The sequence below is a fragment of the Euprymna scolopes genome, chromosome 35 (assembly GCF_053919585.1).
Source record: "Euprymna scolopes isolate OS-2025 chromosome 35, ASM5391958v1, whole genome shotgun sequence".
Lineage (NCBI taxonomy): Eukaryota > Metazoa > Mollusca > Cephalopoda > Sepiida > Sepiolidae > Euprymna > Euprymna scolopes.
The window spans coordinates 25744951-25765331 of record NC_136516.1 but is presented as its reverse complement, the minus strand read 5'-3'; the positions used below and the strand labels follow the sequence as shown (position 1 = coordinate 25765331).

General features: G+C 35.4%; 1 protein-coding gene across 5 annotated transcripts in view; it reads right to left on the bottom strand.

The window, feature by feature from the left end:
• LOC145259743 (uncharacterized) overlaps window positions 1–20381 on the bottom strand; it is a 66219-nt gene that overhangs the window by 44598 nt on the left and 1240 nt on the right. Inside the window, exons 1-2 of one of the 5 annotated variants that reach the window (XM_080117442.1) lie at window positions 9417–9671; window positions 1369–1758 (exon numbers count right to left, since the gene is read on the bottom strand). In XM_080117442.1, the coding sequence (XP_079973568.1) occupies window positions 1369–1722 (354 nt within the window). In that variant the 5' untranslated portion in view covers window positions 1723–1758; window positions 9417–9671. Of the gene's footprint in view, window positions 1–1368; window positions 1759–9091; window positions 9289–9416; window positions 9672–20381 lie in introns of those variants that run through there. The other 4 variants (XM_080117445.1, XM_080117443.1, XM_080117444.1 and 1 more) reach the window with 4 other exon arrangements.

The following is a 20381-nucleotide window of genomic DNA, read 5'->3' as shown; positions in this document are numbered from 1 at the left end:
ACCTTACTTCTTAAGATTCTCGTTTCTTTTCATACAAAAGGCCTTGGTGTTTTGTTATCGTTTCCCCCTCTCAGCCTTCTTTGAGCCCAGCATCATTAGGGACACTAACTTCTACTAAGGTTGCATCTTTCTCCTTCTTATTGCATATCACTATGTCAGGTTTAATAGCTCCGTTTTCTGCGTGCAGATTTGTATGTTCGACTAAAACTAAAAAAACGAAAAACAAACAAATTGCCTGGGATGTATAATATCTAAAATTTAGAAAAATATAATTATCATTTGACTGTAATTTGATGCAGATTTTGTCAGGGGTGTCAATTTTCTAGTCAGTATATGTACTAGATAAGGGGAAGTGACTCTGATTTTTATAATAAAGGAGTTTTGTTCTGTCAACTATAACTGGGTAGAAATCCTTAGCAATTCACAATTGTAGTTTTTTTGGGTGTGACCCTGGTAGAGAACTGAACCTTCAACCTCTAGGAGAGTATAACTTATAATTGAATTTTACCAAGTATTTTATCCACTGCAGCACAAATCCTTGCAGAATTTCATGCAGATTCATGAGTTCGCCAGAAAGAGTCTCGAAAAGTAAAAATTCAGAAACAAAAAAAGATGATGGCTGAAGGTTTTATCGATTGAAACGTGCGAATAAACTGGGAAAGATTTTATCGGTGATGTTGGTTTTAAAGTCAAATTATCTAATCATTAAAGGGTAATAAACTGATTTTTTAATGAAGGAGTTAATTCCCTTATAAAATTGTATATGTATGACGATAAAGAGAAATGAGCTGGGCAAAGTAGAAAGAGATGTTGAAGAAAGGGAGAGAGGCAGGAGAGTGGGGAAAGAAAGAGATAGAACATATTATTTTAATTCTTCGAACTGCTGTTCTCATCTTGAGTGTTATTATCCCAACGTTTCAGTCAATATAACGTCCGACCTTCTTCAGGTGTACATTGACCCAAAACGTTTTGAAAATGACACTCAAGATGACAATAGTAGTCTGAAGAATCCAAACAATACGAATAATCAATCCTTATCTCAAAAATTCAGAAACAAAAAAGATATAGAAGTTTTAATAATATGCTATACCTTTGCTTCGGGCAACACCGGATAGCCCTGCTGTTTATATGGAAGATTAAACAAATAATAATAATTCGTAGGTCGCGTAAGACCAGAAACACATGAGAAGTGATAATATAATTTTATTAATATAGAGAAGCAGTGTAGCTTTTCTGAATAAAGTGAGATATTTTGAAAGATTCCACAATCATTCCATTTATTTGTGCCCCTTCCTCCTGCAGATCCACCCCTTAGGAAAAAATTCCGAAGAAAAATAAAAACAAACAAAAAAAAGAGGGACAATTTACCTTGACGACAATCCCTGACGGTTTATGTTTGAGGACGCAGCAGTTTGAGGTTTTATTCACAGATTGCCCGCCTGGCCCGCTGCCTCGGACAAACGTTTCTTCTAATTCATGCTCATTGATTTCAGGAAACTGATAGCTTTTCCGCGAGATCGCTGCTATGGAAACCTGAATCGCTGTCCCCATTGAACACCATGGTTTTGACACGACTAACTTAGAACCTAGAGATGCCAAACGGCAGGGCAAGATGGAGGACACACTCCCGAGGTTATGCATTGAACAAAAGGGCCGTCTTCTCAAAGAAACCGCTGCCAAATCATGGAAGACACATTTCATAGATGTTGCAATTAAATTCATACGGAATGAAGGAACTTACCGGAAGTTGTTTTAGATCTGAAAAACATAAAAGAATAAATAAATTATTTAAGTTTCAGATTTAATTTATATAACAATTTTTTATTTTTTACAAAATTGAAATTTAATCATCAACATCATCACATTTAGTTTAACTTATCTGGAACTACCAGATCTGTCTGAAGATACTGGTTTCCTCATGCACCAAACATTGATGTCATTGTTTTTTCTTCTTTCCATTTGAAAAACTCAATCATGTTCTGCAAAGTCAAAAATTTTCTTCTACAAAACAACTAAACGAAACACCATGAATAATACAAATTACTCATCTCAATAGGAATTCCGATTAATTAAATAATTTACCATGAATAACTATTTGAAGATATAAAGAACTTGAAGCATAAAAACTCTTTTCTAAACTGACTGGACTCAACAGCAAATAACTTGAAAAAGGCCGATATGCCATAAAAAAAAACAACCAAACTAAATCAGCTTAACTGAACAACTGTTCTACTTGCTGACATTTTTTTTTTTTTACACGTCACCAATTATCAAGGCCCAGAAGCCACTCGGAGATAAGGGTTACTGCATGTACAGTAGTCAATGGGATAATATCGTAGTAATCGTTAGTAATGGAGATCTGATAAAGTATCTTACTTAAGAGGGTGGTTTTTCAGGAATTTGTTTATGTTGGACTTGAAGACATCCAAATTGTAGTCAGGTGGGAAACAGGTAAACGGGAGAGAGTTCCACAGGCGTGCACTTCTAAGAAAGAAGCTTTGCTCATGGAATCTACATTTTGATTTTGGCACAGATAAGGAGTGGGGAAAATTTTTGACAGTGGTTTCAGCTAGACGGGTGTTTCTCGTGAAAGACTGGCGAAGGGACCAGAGATTGGAGGTCAGACGAGTACTTGCTATGGAAATAACGATAAAACAAAGACAGGCTCGCAATGTCTCTTCTGTGGGAGAGAGGCTGCAAGAAAGAGAAAAGGGCATCCCCCACTAGGCCACAAAGTCTATTTTGTACTCTGTCAAGGAAGGATAGGCTGTTTTTAGCAGTTCCTGCCCAGATGTGGCAGCAGTACTCCATCCTTGGCTTTTATATAGATAGAGAATTGCATCAGTAGTGAGATATCTACTGGAGCGATAGAAAGATCCCATCATTTTCCCAGTGACCCTGGAAACAGACTTGATTTACGTGTTCCATTTCAGGTCAGGAGTAAAGGTCAATCCCAGAAGCTTATCAAAACATAGAGTCTCCCCTAGACGAGAGCCATCCATTTCAATTGATGCCAGATGGGGATCAGAGCGTTGATGATGTAAAGAGAGGAACTTGGTTTTAGATACATTAAAAGTAACCAGCCACCTCTTCCCCCACTGTACCACGCGATCAAGATTAGAGGAGAGAGAATCAGAGAGAACTTTATCATTCACGGCCTTTGATGTGTTGCCATAGATGGTCGTGTCATCAGCATAGATGTCAACGAATGATTTAAGTATGTGTTTTGAGAGATCATTGATGTAAATCAGGAAGAGAGTTGGGCCCAGCATGGACCCCTGAGGGACTCCAGCATTAATACTGTGGGCCTCTGACTTCTGTCCATCAACCACTACTCTTATGAGCCTATCAGGGAGAAATGATTTAATGATTGAGAAAACATTTCCAGTTATACTGTAGCTGGAAATCTTGTGAAGTAGGCCTTTATGCCATACCTTATCAAAGGCCTTTGATATGTCAAGAACAATTGCCCTAGTAAGGAAGCCTTTGTCGAGAGATGGGTGGAATAGATTTTAGAAATTAATTTTGGGGTATTTATATAGAATAAGAAATGTGTTATCGCTGGCATATTCCAGTATTAGGTAAATAGGCGGAAGGTGCTGAACAAAAAAATTTTTTTTTTTCTTTTGAAAACACTGGCAAATTTTTAAGCTGCTGAATGAAAACTTCCCGTTTTCGTTTTTACCGAAAAGATGTCCACCATTTAAAACACTAGCGAATAGTTAAAAATTAAGAGGGGGGGGGGACAACTATAGCCAAGTCTTTGGGTAGGATTGAAACTGCAATGCTCACCTGGAACCATAGAAATTCAACGTCTCTATCCACTGCGCCACGTTTCTTAATAAATAAACATGGATTTAAAGACCAAAAAATCCAATCTTGATCGCCCTTCAGGGTTCGTGGCACAGTAGATAGAAACGTTGAATCTGTATGGTTCCAGATGAGTATTATCTGAAGATAGCGGTTTCATTCCTACCCAAAGCCAGCCAGCGGTTTAGTTGGCCAAAACATGGTGAGACGACAACAACTATGGAAGGCAGTAATTGTTGAGGATGCAGTAAGGAGATTCAGAGTTCCTATCCCGTGGTGATAACCACCTGACAAAGGCCAGAGGAATAGTTGGCTGAAACATTGTGAATCAACAACTTAAAGATGAGGATAAGTCCGTAATAAATTAATAAAATTATTATTGTGATTTAAAAAGTTAAAAAAAAAAAATGAAAGTATTTTGGTGTCATCAGCTAGAATCGAAACCAAAATTGTTGCATTCAAAGCTGGTGACGTTACCACAGTACCAACGTGACACGCATATGAACTGATTAAAAATTAAAAATAAACTAAGGTGAACGTACAAAATGTAATCTGATTTTTTTCAATTTTGACTCGTTTTTGACCCCTTAAAAACTATTTTAACTGGCTGAAGACTCATAAAAGAATGGTTTGTAAAAACTTCAATCATTTGAGGCTCCTAATGCCACTCTGTGACTTTTAGTTTCGGAGGAGATAAAGTTTGAAAATATGGAGACAGACAGACATATAGCCGTTTATATATTAGATTAGTAAATGAAGAACCATTCTGAGTTAAAGTCTAGTCAGTATTATGCATGTAATATTAAGAAAAACATACTTGAAATGTGTACACATGATATAATAACTTCCGTTAGAAAAAACAATAGGGTTTTCATACTAACAATTATGAACAACTTCAAGAACCATGTAAACAAATAAACTCATATATGAAGACGGAGGCTTATACAAGACAGTTTTAGTCTTCCTGTCCTTCAATCCACTCCAATTCTTAATAAGGAAAGTAGTGGAGTTAGGTAAATAAGATATCCTATCTCTGCCTAGGTCTTTATTTATCCCAGGATTAATACTAGAATTGTTTACACTAGTAGGACATGTGGAAATTTCACGGAAAGAGAAACATACTTAATCCACAAATATGTTTTCATAAAGCCGATATTTTTGTAGATAGCGCAAAATATTTTGTTTCTTGGACAAATATAAAAACAATAACATGCAGATATGAGCTTATTAATATTTCTTTGAAAATAATGTCCATTGTATTTTAAATATAGAAGTGATCAAAATGAAATTAATTAATAAGTACTAATAAATAATAAGAAAGAAATATTGTGCTCCATAGTTCAATACAAATAATAAAATCACACTGTAAATTTACTCTTTTAGTCCGGCACCTCTTGGCAGACATTCTTTTTTGTTTTGCCCCCCCTTTTTTTTTTTTAAATATTTGTTTTTTTTTACATGTTTCGTTGACTTCCTTTTAAGGTGGAGAACTGCTGTACATCGGAATTGTATGAGTTCCTTTTTTTTTTTTCTCTTTTAACTACACCAATACAACAATGATCATTTATTATTATAAAGATATTTGAAAATGAGGTTACATCAAAGGGAGATCACTCATATTCTTATCCAGGGTTGCCAGATTGGCCTTTTTAAAGTCAAATTTCTTTAGAAAGTGTATTTGGCCTTTTTTCAAAGCATAACGTATGAATTAATTAAGAAAGGAACAAGCAGAATATTATGTAGATAAATAAATACAATTAACACTTGAAGATTTTCATGATGTTGTTTTAAAAAAAAAAAAAAAAGATAATAATGCGATTTGGATGTTTCCCAGCTACCGGACTTCAGCTATGTACAGAAATCATATAAAGATCTCACCCAAGAAAGATGAAGAAGGCAATCCAGCAAAGAGATGGGCCAGCCAGATAAGGTTGAGATTGGTATGGCGCTGCTGAGAACTGAAAAAACTGTTCAAAGACTATGATACGTGGTGGAATCTTGTTTTAAGCATATGGTAAAGCATTCTGAAGCATGGGCATGAGTCAATTAAGTAATGGCCGTAGTAGTTTTTTTTTTTTTACAGCGGAAAAAAAAAATGTTATGACAGAGAGCAAAAGCAGTCATTTTTAGACCATGAGGAGTATCTTGTAACGTGTTGCTTTTTCATTGGCCGACAACACCTGGTATATGTGAAATACTGAATTGTCTCCCATAGTGTGTACCTCCCTCCTCTTCGTCTAGAAATCCAAACATGGCTGCTTTTGCTCGCTGTCATAATAATTGTTTTTCCGTTGTAAAAAAAAAAAAAAAAAAACAACAACAAAAAAATTGATCAAATTAAGTGAAATTTTTTTATGAAAACTTAATTCCATAACGGGTCCATATAATATAATTTTTTTTTCAATATTTCTCATTTTTTAATGTCTAAACAAGTACCACATTTAATTTATTTTACCCATACAAAACTAAAGAAATGCACAATTAAAATGTGTAAACATTTTAATCGTGTAAGAATCAAGATGGCTGACACCTGCAATTTCGTAAGCATGAAGCTTTAATAATTACAAGAAACCTTCTCAACCACCAACAGCTATGGCTAAAGGTACATTACTTTAAAGTACTTCGTTTAAACTCCCCGGCTTAACGTTCACAGGGAACATGAGTTGTAACAAATACATCAAGAATATAGAAAGTCTGCTGCAAAGAAGGTGAGCTCTCTCTATCATGCTAAAAAGTTACTTACGCCTGAAATTATCCTGTACCTCTACAAGGCCACCATTCACTCATGTACGGACTATTGTTGTCACATTTGGGCTGATGCATTTGCTACTAGTCTCTCACTCCTGGACAGGGTTCAAAAGAGAGTCACCAACATGATAAGACCTGAACTGTCATCTAAGCTTCAACCCCTGTCCCAGCGATGAAATGTTGTATCTCTTGGCCTGTTTTATAAGTATTTTAATGGTGGATGGTCCGACAAACTACAAGCCCTTGTGCCCCCTCGATGTAAATACTCCCGACAAACAGCAAAGTCTCATCCCTACACAGTAGAAATTCCTAGATGTAAGAAAGCCTTCTACTCCAATAGTTTCTGCTCCAAAACTAATGGACTTTGGAACTCCCTTCCAGGTTCCTGTTTCCCCAACTGTACTGACATGCAGAAGTTCAAGTATAATGTAAACAGACATCTTGCTGCTCAACTCACTACATAGTACCCCTGCAACTTATGTCCCTGATAGTAGCCCCCTACATCAAAGTGCATTGTGCCTTGTTTGGGGGTGAAAATGTTATTAAAAAAAAAATAAAATAAAAAAAAAATAAATAAAAAGAAAAACTGAAACAACCTTGACTAGCGATCTAAAATCAAGGTCGTGAAATGGAACGAAATGCAATAACGTTTAAGAAACATGTTGAATATCTAATTTTCCCCACATCACCCGCAAACCTTATTTAGCGACATTACCCGAGTAACTTTGTGGAAATCACGGGTTGATAAATTCAGAAATACCCACAGTTCCCCACGTAGGATGTCCCTATAAATGTGGTCGCTAATTCACAGTACTACCTTTACAGCTCAGTGGCAAAAACAAAAAAAAAAAAAATGCTTCGAACAAGTAAAAAATAAAAACAAGCCGCGCATACGTGGTCCCCCTCTTGTGCTGCATGTGAGATGACGCCACAAAAAATAGTGAAGAAATGATGAATGTGAGAAGTGTGAAGGCCCAACGTTGCCTTCACATTTTTGCTAGTTTCAGAAAAATTTAATGGATGGAGCAAATGTTATGGGGTAAAAAGTGTCATTTTTTTGCAATTTTGGGGCATTTGTGACTCCTTATGAGCTTCTGGGAACGTTGAATTCCAGTAAAAACGGATAAACGATGCAATTTCACGTCTTAAGATATGTATATTTGAATTCAGCACCACGGAAAACTACTATATAGATATACATATCAAGTTCTTGAGTAATATGAAAAAAGGGTGCTAGTGCTAGTAATAGATAAAAAACACCCTCTCCTCCCCATGTTAAGAATGGCTTTTTAAATAATGACGTTATTATTTACGTCCGGATCACTCTCTGCACTAGTACCGAAAAAAGAGCTCCACAAAGGCTTTTTTTTTTAGCCCTAAAGTCCTAGAGGGATGCAAACCAGAATTTTGTTTGTCAGGGTCACCTATACTGAATTTATATTAAGAACAATAGCCTCCACATTTTGACCAGGTTTCAGGAAAATCTAATGAATGGATCAAACGCTATGGGGCAAAAAGTGTCATTTTGGGCCATTTTTAATCTCTTTTGATCCCCTGGGGACGCCGAATCCCAATGTAAATGGATAACAGTGCAGTTTCAGGCCTTAACACATGTATATTTGAGTTGAGCACTGTGAAAAACCACGATATTGTCAGACATATCAAGTTTTTGTTAAGAAATATGAAAAAAAAGAGCCACAAAAAGAGGCGTTTTTAGCACTGAAAGTCCCCAGGGATGCGAACCAGAATTTTTTCAGGGTCACTCATACTGGATTTATATTAAGAACAATGAACTCCACATTTTGACCAAATAAAAAAAAAAAATCTAATGGATGGATCAAAAGTTATGAGGCAAAATGTGTCATTTTTTTTAATCTCTTTTGAGCCCCTGGGGGTGCAACGGGAATTTTTTCAGTGCACATTTATTTAATGAAATACAATTTGTGGCAAAGCTTCAGGAAAAACTAATGGACAGTTATGTGGCAATAGTCAGGACTAACGGACAGTCGGACACCACTGAAAACATAGGACCCTGGTCCCTCTTCGATAAATCGGGTGACCAAAAAAAGAAAGAAAAAAGCACCATAAGAAGATAAGAGGTTACATCGGCCGAAACGTAAAAAAATATATAGCAATCAAGACAAGAATCCGTGCAGCGTGCACTTCACGAACTTGGCTATTTTTCGATATAATTTTCAAGTTAAATTCAATTTACCAAACTGAATTTGGCAATTCGCCATATATCTCGAGATGGTCCTCAATACAGACAACTTCTTAGAATACTACAACTACTAATAATAGTTCGTCTAAGAATGTGATAAATTCCTTCAGTTAAAATATCTGTCGGAAGATGTTTCGTCGGGAACGCCAAATAAGCTATCACCGTCTAGAAAACAGAAGTAAAATGTCTCGAGATATATGCCGGATTGCTTGATAATGTAATTATTTCAGCACGGTCCGTAAATTGCACAGATAAAAAAAAAAAAATAATAATAATAAAAAGCAACAATTTGCAAAAGAAAAAAAATGCAACCATAATAAATATATCAGAAGAGTTTTCTTTTTTGTTGTTGTTTTATGAACCTGGGTTTCATTTTGTGTGATTGCCTTTCGACTGTTGTCGGAACTCGTTACCGGGTTTTACTGAGCCAATAACAACAGACATGGGGGTTGATCTGTAAAGGCACGTTTTTAATCTTATTCACAGATTCTGTATTTCTGCCCCCCCCTCCCCCAAAAAACAACACATTTTTTTTCCCGTGAATATTTCATTTATCACAAATTTTCGTTTTCTTTTTTAAAATTTTCATCGACATTTTTTTTTTTTTTTCATTTCATTTCATTATCGGTTGACTTACGTAAGTTTTTAACAAGCAAAAAAAGAGTTGATGAAGATTTCGGGTTTCTCATAAAAAAAAATCACGTCATTTGATGGAATTTTTTTTTCTCTCTTTTTAATTCTGGAAATCAGATATTTTTTTAAATATAATTTTTTTTTTAAGTTATCGCTTTATCACCGGTGTTTTGCAGTGTTCTTTAAAACATTTGGCGTTAGGAGACTAAAAGCAAAGGACGAAATCAAGATGGCCACAGAAACCTTAAAGGGAGATAATTCTGCAAATAACATCAAGGGAGGTAACTCTGACAATTTTATCATTGATTAGGTATTTATTTCTTTCCCACAATGAGAAATTGGACACAAAGATTGGAATTGAAAAGTCAATGCACCGGACGAGGAACATTCTGACTCGCAAAAAATTTCTGGGCAGGCCATCGGCATTTTTTGATAAAGGCAGCTTAGGCGATTACCAATAAACTCACCTCATCTCAAAGAGAGAAGGCAAGACCTGGGAGGGTGGACGCCTAGAACTACACACAGCACCTAATCATCAGGGGGGAAAAAGATTATTTTAAAGATGACTCAGATGCTATTAGCAATAAATTATTTATTTAAAACTAGACCACTGATGACCTGTTGAGTGAGTATTTGTCATTTATGCTTGGAGGATGAGCCTTGGCAATTGTTATCAAAACTTCCCCACTAAGTTACACAAATTATATTTGATTAAAAGGTACTAATAAAAAGTCACTGCTCATTTGTTTTAATCACTTCTGCCAGATCCGGAGTAATAAAAAACCTCCAAAAAACTAGCGAGACCTGTGGAAATTCCACAGTGGAATCTTTCTTATGTAATATATTGTTGCTGGGCATTCATGACTGCATTGGTTCTTTGGCGCCATCTTTATTACTAAGAATTATTCAACACTCGAGATCGTGACAGCATTGATTCTTTGCCAATTTGATTTACTGCCGCCATCTTTGTTAAACATAATGTCTCAACACTTAACACACACACATACACACACACACACACATACAAAGTGATTTTTATAGTAGAGACAGAGATAGAGATTCTCCTTGTTCCTCGCTGAACTAGTTCATACGTGACGCTTTGCAAAAGGCCAAGTACAAGTTTGGAAGGCTAAACTGCTTCAAAAAAGGCCAAATTCATGAAATTTGTCTTTAAAAAATATCCTGCTCCTGATCTGGCAACCCTGGACAAGATTGATGTAGCCTCGTTTTCGAATATCATTATAATAATATTATTATAATGATATTCGAATATAATAATATTATTAGAATGATATTCGAATATGATAATATTATTAGAATGATATTCGAAAATAATATTATAATAATAATAATAATAATAATAATAATAATAATAATAATAATAATAGAAAATAATATTATTATAATAATATTATTATTATAATGATATTCGAATATAATAATATTATTATAATAATATTATAAGAATGATATTCGAAAACAATCATTAATATAATGGTGTGTGAAACAAACATGCAGAGGTTTTTCACCAAAGAAAGAAGTCAGCAAAATTTTACATAAAAAAATGGAACATTTGAAAGAAACAGGGAAAAAAACAAAAAAACAAAAGGAAAATATTGTCTGCCAAGAGGTGCTGGACTGAAGGAGTAAATTAAAGATTGTTTCTTACAATGTGATTTTATTATTATTTGTATTGAACTATGTAGCACAATATTACTTTCTTATTATTTATTAGTACTTATCAATTTATTTCACTTAAGTCAGTTCTATATTTAAAATGCAATGGACATTATTTTCATAGAATTGTTAATAAATTCATATTTGCTGCATGTTACTAGTTTTTATGCCCCCCCCAATTTTGTACGCGATTCAGGAAAAATGAGCTTCATGAAAACATAATTGTTGATTCAATATATTTCTCATTTTGTGCAATTTCCATGGGTCATACTAGTTGTAAATATTTAAGTTTTATTATATAAAAAAAATGTTTATTTTCCCAGTTCCCCACATTATATATATATATATATATATATATATATATATATATATATTACAATAGAAAAATGCGAACATGAAAAGTAATATGATTTAATATGGTATCTTTTAAACCTCAGTCTTTCAGACGACAAATATCGAAAAATTGGCTCAAAACATTAATTCCTTCACCCTCAACTGAGCAGTTTTCTACAAGGAGGGGTCGCGTTTTGCATCAACATTTCTGCAAAGTCATCGTCTCGGTTGGATTGACTACGCTTAATTTCAACGTTCAGGACTTCCGGTCGTGCCATGGAGACATCAACTAAAACGTCACGTTTTTTTTTAACCTTTTTTTCTCCTTCACGTTATGGGATCGAGCCTGCCTGCCTACTACCACTTTTTTTTTTAACAACACCCGGGCAACGCCAGGCACACCCGCTACTATTGTTTTGATTTAACCCCCCCCCACATACACACACACATCCCACCTCGGGTTCCTTACTACACTACCTGCTAACACCCGGGCAACGCCGGGTACCTCCACTAGTATTATATATATATATATAGAGAGAGAATTGGCTCTGCAATAATAAATACGAAATCCATATGAATTAAAATATATTTTATGATTAGGCAAGGCTGGTCGCCTCCTGCTAGTACATTAATAAATCTACACTCCTTGTTTAATTCTGGTTTTGTAAAATACGTGACACGTGACCACACGCACTCATCCATGGAAAGAATTTGCTATGGGATGATTCTTTAGTAGTGTGCTTGGGAGTGGGGAGAGGTGTGTGTGTGTGTGTGTGTGTGTGTGTGTGTGTGTGTGAGAGAGAGGGAGAGAAAGAGAGAGAAAGAGCGAAGAAAAGAGGGAATATATGGGAGGGGCAAGCTTGAAAGCAACCGAGGAGACATTTGCAGCAGTCACGGTCACCCGTAAATCTGCATGCCATCCTTGTGTTAGCCTCAATGTGAGGAAATTATGCACAACGAGTTACCACGTATCAAGGTCTAAAACCACTTAAGGATAAAAATCAATGAGATGTTATGAGTGATAGTTTAAAGATGAAGACTGTAATGAGAGGGTTAAAAATAATGGATCCGAGCTACGTATTGGGGCGTATTGATTGTGTATGGGGACGATTCATAGCAAGGTATTTGTTGACGTTGGATTAACTATGTTGTAGTTTGCAAGGAAGCAGTTTCACAGTAATGTGTTCCACATACGGGAATCCTTTGAAAAGAAGCTATGTTCATGTAATTTTCAGCCTGACGCCCACTATCCGTAGGAAGAAATGAGAACACTCGGACCAAGAGAAGGAAATACGTAATAAAATAATAAAATAATAAATAATAATGAACTAATCAGTCCTTGAAACAGTTCCTGTAAATTTATTAGAATGACCAACAAAACAAAAAGGCAAACTTGACAAACAAGTCCTATGTTGAAACATGGACGTCAAAATGTCACATGACTTGGGTTTATGTAAAATGCGACTTCGGAAAATGACTGATAGCAAAACGAAATACGTTTTCATAGCTTTTGCGTTTGGTTTCAATTTTTACATATTTTTTTGTTGTTTGTTGTCTTTTTTTTTTAAACTAAAACTCAACAACTTTTTCTTTAACTTTTCCCCTGATTTTTTATTTGTTTATTTATTTATTATTGGCTCACATGGAGCTATGGTGTTCTCTGGAAGCTGAGTGAGAACAAGTCTCCCCAGACGTCCAGCTCTCTCCACCTCCTTCGATAGCATTTGCAAATAAATTTGCGTTATCGCAACAGCCTCTTACCATTGATTTCTCGCTGGCAGTGGCCATTGGTCTATACTGAAATTTGTGTGGAACTAAGCCTCTCCAAGGTTGGTTCATTTTTTTCCTCTGTATTGGGGAACTTGTATCCGGCTTGGCACTTTCTCAGTATATTGCTCAGGGGCATCATGGCTATGATGAACAGTAATGGTGATAATGAATCTCCTTGGAAGATGCGTCTTTGTATGTTAATTTCTGTTATATGTTGTCCATCAGATGTCAATTCCAGTCTCCATGTTTTCATTGCATTTTCTATTACGTTGGTGATCCCGCTTGGTATTTTATACATTTTTAGGCATTTTATTATCCATGCTTGGGGGATCCTGTCGTACACTTTTTTGTAGTCGATCCATGCCATGGCTAAATTCTTTCTCCTCCTTTTTACCTCCTTTAGGATATTTTGATCTATATATAGCAGGTCATGTGTTCCTCTTTTTCTTTTCGGCATCCTTTCTGCTCCTCGGGGATGAGTCCACATTTGTTCCTTCAGTTATGCTGTCAATATTATTATTATTATTATTATTATTATTGTTATTGTTATTATTGTTGTTGTTGTTGCTGCTACTGCTGCTGTTAATGGTTTAATTTATTTCTATTTTGACTTATTCTTTCTTTTCAGTAATTTCTTCATATCATGAAAACTACTTATTTGCCCCAAATTTAAACGTAATATTCATTTTCAGCACCACCGAAAACCATTAAAAGTCGTCATTTTAAAGTTTTGGGGGGAGTTGGAAAGAAACTTGACATGACCAAACAAAGTAAAAAATGTTTTTTTGTGGCCTAAATACGTTTAAGCAGTCTTTATAAATAATATGAAGGAAGAAATTTTGAAAACAATAAATTTAACATTTTAGCATGGGGGATTACTTTTCTTTATAAATTTAACGTAAAATGAGCACCTACTTTTTGGCCACAAAGCGTTCAACCAGACATGTCATCTCTAGCAATTTTTCAAGTTTGGCAATCGAGGGGGGGGGGGGGAGCAAAACATGACAAATACAAAAATTTTTAGCTTTTTTTGTGGTGGGGAGGGGGAATTACATTTGAAACATAAAATAACGATAAATTTAATTAATTTTTATGAAACCATTTCACCTAATAGAACGAACCCCAAAATATGACAAATTCAATTGGGGGGGGGCAGTGGAGGATTACATTAGAAATATAAAATGACGAAAAATGTCATTTAATTGTTTTTGGAATTAATATATTGTAGATCTTTTTTTTTTTTGCGATCGCACGGGAATTCACTGCTATTTTTATTGAAACAAAAGTTGTAATGATTTATTTTTAATTATCTTTTCTTTCAGGGGAGGGGGTCTTTCCAGTGCTCAATATCCAGAGAATAGTTTCTTCTCTTTGTATCCCTTCTGCCGAAATATCTGGTGGAAAGGATATCACATACTTCTTTTTTTTTGGCGATTACATTTACATGTTTTCATCCGTTCTTTTATTTTTGTTGTGGAAGTATCCACGTTGCCCTTGATGAAAATGATTAGTATACCGGTGTGTTTCAAACAGAACTTCATGTCAACCCAGGCAATGCTAGGTACCCATGCTAGTAAATAAAAAAATAAATATACAATAAATAAATGTTGCTAAAAACAAATTAAGTTACTATTCTACAAACCTGGATAAATCTTTTTGTGTTTTAACTTATTTTAAAAGGTTTTTATTTATTTAATTTTTTAAAAAATTAATTCGTTTTAACTCGACAGGTTTTGCACTACTTTTATTTTTAAGTAAAAAACACTTTAAAATAAGTTAAAACACACAAATCACTTATCTTGGTAAATAGAAAACTAACTAATTTTGCCTATTGGCAACATTTAATGTATATATATATATATATATATATATATATATATAAAATAAAATAAAAATTACAATTAAATTTACCAAAATGATCCAAGATGGTAAAATTAAAGTACATTATAAATATTAAAGAATTAATATTTATAAAGTTATCTCAGCCAGGTGTAAAAGCTGGATAAAACCAAATAGAAGATAGAGCTTATAATATGAGCAAACAGTTAATAAAACATGTTAAAAAACACTTTGAAAAAGAGTTAAAAACATATTTAATCTGAAAAGAAAACACTAAATAAGTGGATAATCCTTAATCCGCGGAGTTTCGAACAAATACTTTCCTTCTCATCAGAGGGTAGGAATTAGCAAAATGCGCGATCGGATTTTGCATGCAAAAGTATTTGATGAAACAACAAGTAAGTCAAAGATCTTACTTGATAACAAAAAAGTGAAGCAGAGGGAATATGGTGAAGAAAAAGGTGATTACACGTGAATGGATAGTCTGGTGGAAGATAAATAATCCAGTGACGGTAAAATCCAAATATATAACTTCAAGAAAGTTAATTGAATTTCCATTTGCACAAGTAAAATCCAAGGAAATCCCGTAATTGGAAGATGGTCCAAAATAATCCAAAGGCAGAAATCCATGAAAAAATTCACAAAAATGTGTATAAGGGAAAAAAGGGGAAAAAATTCCAATAATATTAATAAAAGAAAAATAAGATATGCTTTTCACTATATCAAATTTTCAAAGTGTTTTTTTTAACATGTTTTATTAACTGTTTGCTCGTATATATATATATACACTTTATACGTTGTGACAATAACAACCAAGATGAGGAAGTCAGTCAGACAATCTCAATCAATGAAAACACCTCATCTCCAAAATACAGACAATTACTATATATATACTTATTTATTTATTTTCAGGCCTCACTTTTTTTGTTTTGTTGGATATTCTAAGAAATGTCCTCGATCCTCTGTAAAGTTGCAGGTGCATATCCAGAATCTCCCCAACCTGCCCCATGAAAAAACAAGAATAAAACAAGCTGTATGATGTATGTATCCGTGACGAAAAGAAAATATCGTACACCAAAAATCACGTAATTTGATCAGGTAGTTTTATTTTTGAATAATAAAATTCTTTTTAAGTGATTTTGAGTTTTTCCAATGCCCCTCCCGATCCATGTTAAGAATGGCTTTCTAAAATCTCGATTTGGAGTTATCTTCCCTTGATTCTTCAGAATGTTTTCAAGATAGCGTCGTCGCATGATTGTCGCTGGGTTAAATTTCTACTTTCTTTCCACCTTCAATCACCCTTAAAATAATGACTTTATGTTTTCGGGCATGCTGAAAACGAATATCGCACTTAAATTTGGCACAAACAAATAATTTCCTGATATTCAGCAATGTAATTCCTTATGTTATCGCTGGTGGCCATTTTGTACGCGTGTGTGTCAACAATTTGCGTGCGCTTGCGGCAACTTAGCCATAAAATTTGATATTTTATTAAAAAAAATAAAATTACTTGATCAATTGACATGATTTTTGATTTACGATATTTTCTTTCCGTCACGGGTGCGTATACCATAAAGCTTTTACTTTATATTTTTGTTTTTCAATAAGGCGGGGTGAGTCTGGACAAGGAGCAAGTTGCCGTATCGCAAAAAGCATAACCTTCAATAAACGCATTAAACTTTTTTTTTTTTTACCGCCCTGTATACTTTAAACATTCTGAAACTGATTTCAAGTTTTCTGTTTTTGTGTGTATGCGTGTTTTTTTTTAATTTTTATTTTTTAGATTGTATTCATAGCTTTCTCTTTCGACACATGAGCAGTAAAATGGCTGCTTTTGGCTCTCACTAGTTCTTAGGATTTCATTCGTTGAAATAAAAAAAAAAACAGTAAAAAAAAGGAAGTCCGAGTGGCAATCCGCCGCCCAGACTTAGGGTTAATGATAGGATAATTCACTTTTTTGTATATATATCTTTGCAGTCTAAAATTATCGGGTGATTTTTTCCCCCTCGTCTCCCAAAATAAACAGAGCTTACACCATTCCTATAATGGACTGTTCCCTGTTGATTGCTATTTAATACTCCTCTGGAATGCTGACTTTTCAATCCCATTTTTTGACCCTTGTGTCATATTTCTCGGAAGAGGAAATAAATAAATATCCAGTTAACCAAAGCTAAACGATCACCGCCCAGTCTCTCTCTCTCTCTCTCTCTCTCTCTCTCTCTCTCTCTCTCTCTCTCTCTCTCATATATAAATGACCTTGTATGTGTGTATGTGTATGTGTGTATGTGTGGTACAGTCTCTACTAAACTACTCTGCCAATTTTTGATTTGCATACATAAAACTTGATATATACTGAATTCGGACATGTGGAACAAATTCGATTTGGTTTTTAGCCGGTAAAAATAGCTACTAAGGGGTCAAAAGTGAAAAAAAAATTGGAATTTGGCAGGCATAAGTTAACTAAACGTGTATATTCTACGTATGCGCAAATATATTTATATGCTTAAGAACGTTATTTTTTTTAAGTTTTGATATGCATATGGACTTATCGCAGATGGTAAGGCTGGAGAGTTATATGTTTTGGTTTCGATTCTAGCTGATACCACCCAAGTCATTTTTTTTTTTAATCTTTTGAAATCATTACTATATATTAGGTACAATATAATAATCAATAGAAAATTGGCTCTGTAATAATAAATACGAAATCTTCATAAATTAAAATATATTGAGGCATAGTTTTAGTTTATGACCGGGCAGCGCCGGGAGGCATGCCAGTTATCTCTAGGTCCTTTAAATGCTTGAATCTCTGCCTAAACCTACATGTAGATTTCATGAACAAAGTTTCTTTCTTAGAACCGCACGCCTGTGGAAATGTCTTCCGTTTTCCTGCTTTCCAGCTGACTACAATATGGCCGTCTTTAAGTTCAATGCAAACAAGTTCTTGATGAGCCGTTCCACTTAAGTTAACAAATTTACCGAATCTTAACTACTAACAATTATTATGATTCTGATACTGTACACTTTTAACCTTTATCCTCGAGTGGCTTGTGGGCCTTGATAAGTGGTGACTCCTATGTAAACAAGGCCGATAGCCATTAGTCGCGTGCTCTCATGTAATGAATGAATGCGTGAATGTAGGATTGACATGAAATTCTTAAAGATAAACTAAAATGACCGAAAAATGGGCTGAAATGACTTAAATAAAAAAAAAAGTAAATGACTTAGAATGACTTTAATGAACTTAAGGATGAATTGAATAATCTTAAGAATGACTTGAATGCTTAAAAAATAACTGGAATCCTTCAAAAACAACTTGAATGATCTGGAGAATGACTTTAATGACTTTGAGACTGACTGGTTGTAAAGTGGGTGATCATTTTACATTAAATTAATAGAGAAAAGTGATCCCCAACTTTATATCACAAAGTTACAAACATAAGTACAGCATGTAGTAAGAACAGATACTACACTTTGAGATATTAAATCTTTTATTCATGTTAAAAATACAGTGAAAATCAACAATGAACAAAAAACTTAGGCACATGGCCAACTCAAAAGGGGGGATTGTGGAGGTCGTTGGTCATCCTTGTCACTCCAGAACTAAACAAAATCAAAAGTTTCTCCCAGCTAGTATCTTCTTTCACCATAATACCGCATTCACCCTTTCGTACTGAGGGACGTCCTACTTAACTCCCAATTTTAAAAAATTTTTTTATTGACGTGTAAAAAACAAAAAAGATGATAAAAAGATAACAATAATTCATTTGTGTTGAGGGCGGGGGGGGGGGAGAGAAAAAACAAAAGGTGATTAGTAGGACCCTCCCAACTCCGTCTAGTTGATAGACTGCCCGTCTCACTAGGTTTGTAAAAGGAACCTCGCTTCTGCGGGTCAGTCTCTAAGTGGGGATGCCCTCTAGATGCGGGTGAATGGAGAAAAGAAAAATTTGTGGGTAAGGGATGGGGGTTAGTTTGTATTTCTTTCTCTCCAAGATGGGTGAAATTTAGAGGAAGGGGTGAAAACAAAAATTGCAAGTAGGAGGGGGTGGGGATCTTGGAGGCTTCCTAATCGGGGAGAGATGGAACACACACTCAGCTAGCTGAGAGGCTAATTGTTTAATTTTACTTTACGGAACTGCACATTCCACACCCAGGCGGGGAATACGTATTCAAATTTGGCTCCTCTTCGTACACACAGACTTGCTACATGTATCCATCTTCTGTCAAATGCTGCACGATGCAGCCTTCTTCTATCACATCTGATCTTCACCCGTAGTTGTTATTTAAAGAAAGCAATCAGATCCTGATCAGAAAAAGACAACACCCCCCCCAGCAACCTTGCAGACGCGACGTCCAAATCACCATTCTCGCCACGGCCAGGATCGTAACGTAGACCATTTGTCTTTCCCGGTCCCACGGCAGCCTCACATTGTCCACGACATTGGATACGGTAATTGGGCAAGGATGCTCAGGATTGATGCGAGCCGTCACCTCGCTGACATACGACCAGTACCGGCGGAGTTTGTGGCAATTGAAGAAAGCGTGATCAGTCGTTTCTACGGCCGTTGTCCCACAATGGGGACAATCAGGCGACTCCAAAAACCTGGAACTGCATTGTATGTTGTTGAGTGGAAGTGCATTTCGGGCCAATTGCCAGGTCAGAGAGAACTCCGAATTGTTCAGATGACTCGAACCTGGCGCCCAGCTCCACGCGGAGCAGATCTCATTCTTCTGCCAACCCAAACACGCGCATACCGGGTCGTCGACGGCCCCTTCACTAGATCCCTGTGGAGTTCCCTACGGGTCTTGGCCAAAAGGCTAAGTAAAGCTTAAAAAGCTAAGAACAGCATCTATTAACAACAGACCTTTGATCTTAACCAAAAAAGTGTTACGGACAGACCGACAGACCGACTGACAGACCGACCGACGGACGGAGTGACTTATAGAGTCACTTGCACGCGACTAAAAAAAAAAAAAATTTAAACGCCTTAAAACTCGCTTTTATGATCCCGGACGAAACGATTTTCAAATGATGGAGGCAAGCATGCAGGCAAATAGCGAAATCATCCCCTCCGCCTCCCTACATTGTTGTTTGAAAAGAATCATGAAACCTACATGTGAAATAATTCTCAAAGTTTTCATAAAACTATCAGATAACATATCAAGCATGTGTACGTGTGTTTTTCGCCTATTTGTAACTTTGATAATACTTTGTTTATTTGATACTAACAGGGCTACCCGGCGTTGTCCGGAGAATTAAAAAGTAATTTATTTTATCAATAAATTTTGATTTTCCACTGTTGACACACACGAGGTAAATATTACTGAAAATTCTCAAACAACGTTATAGATT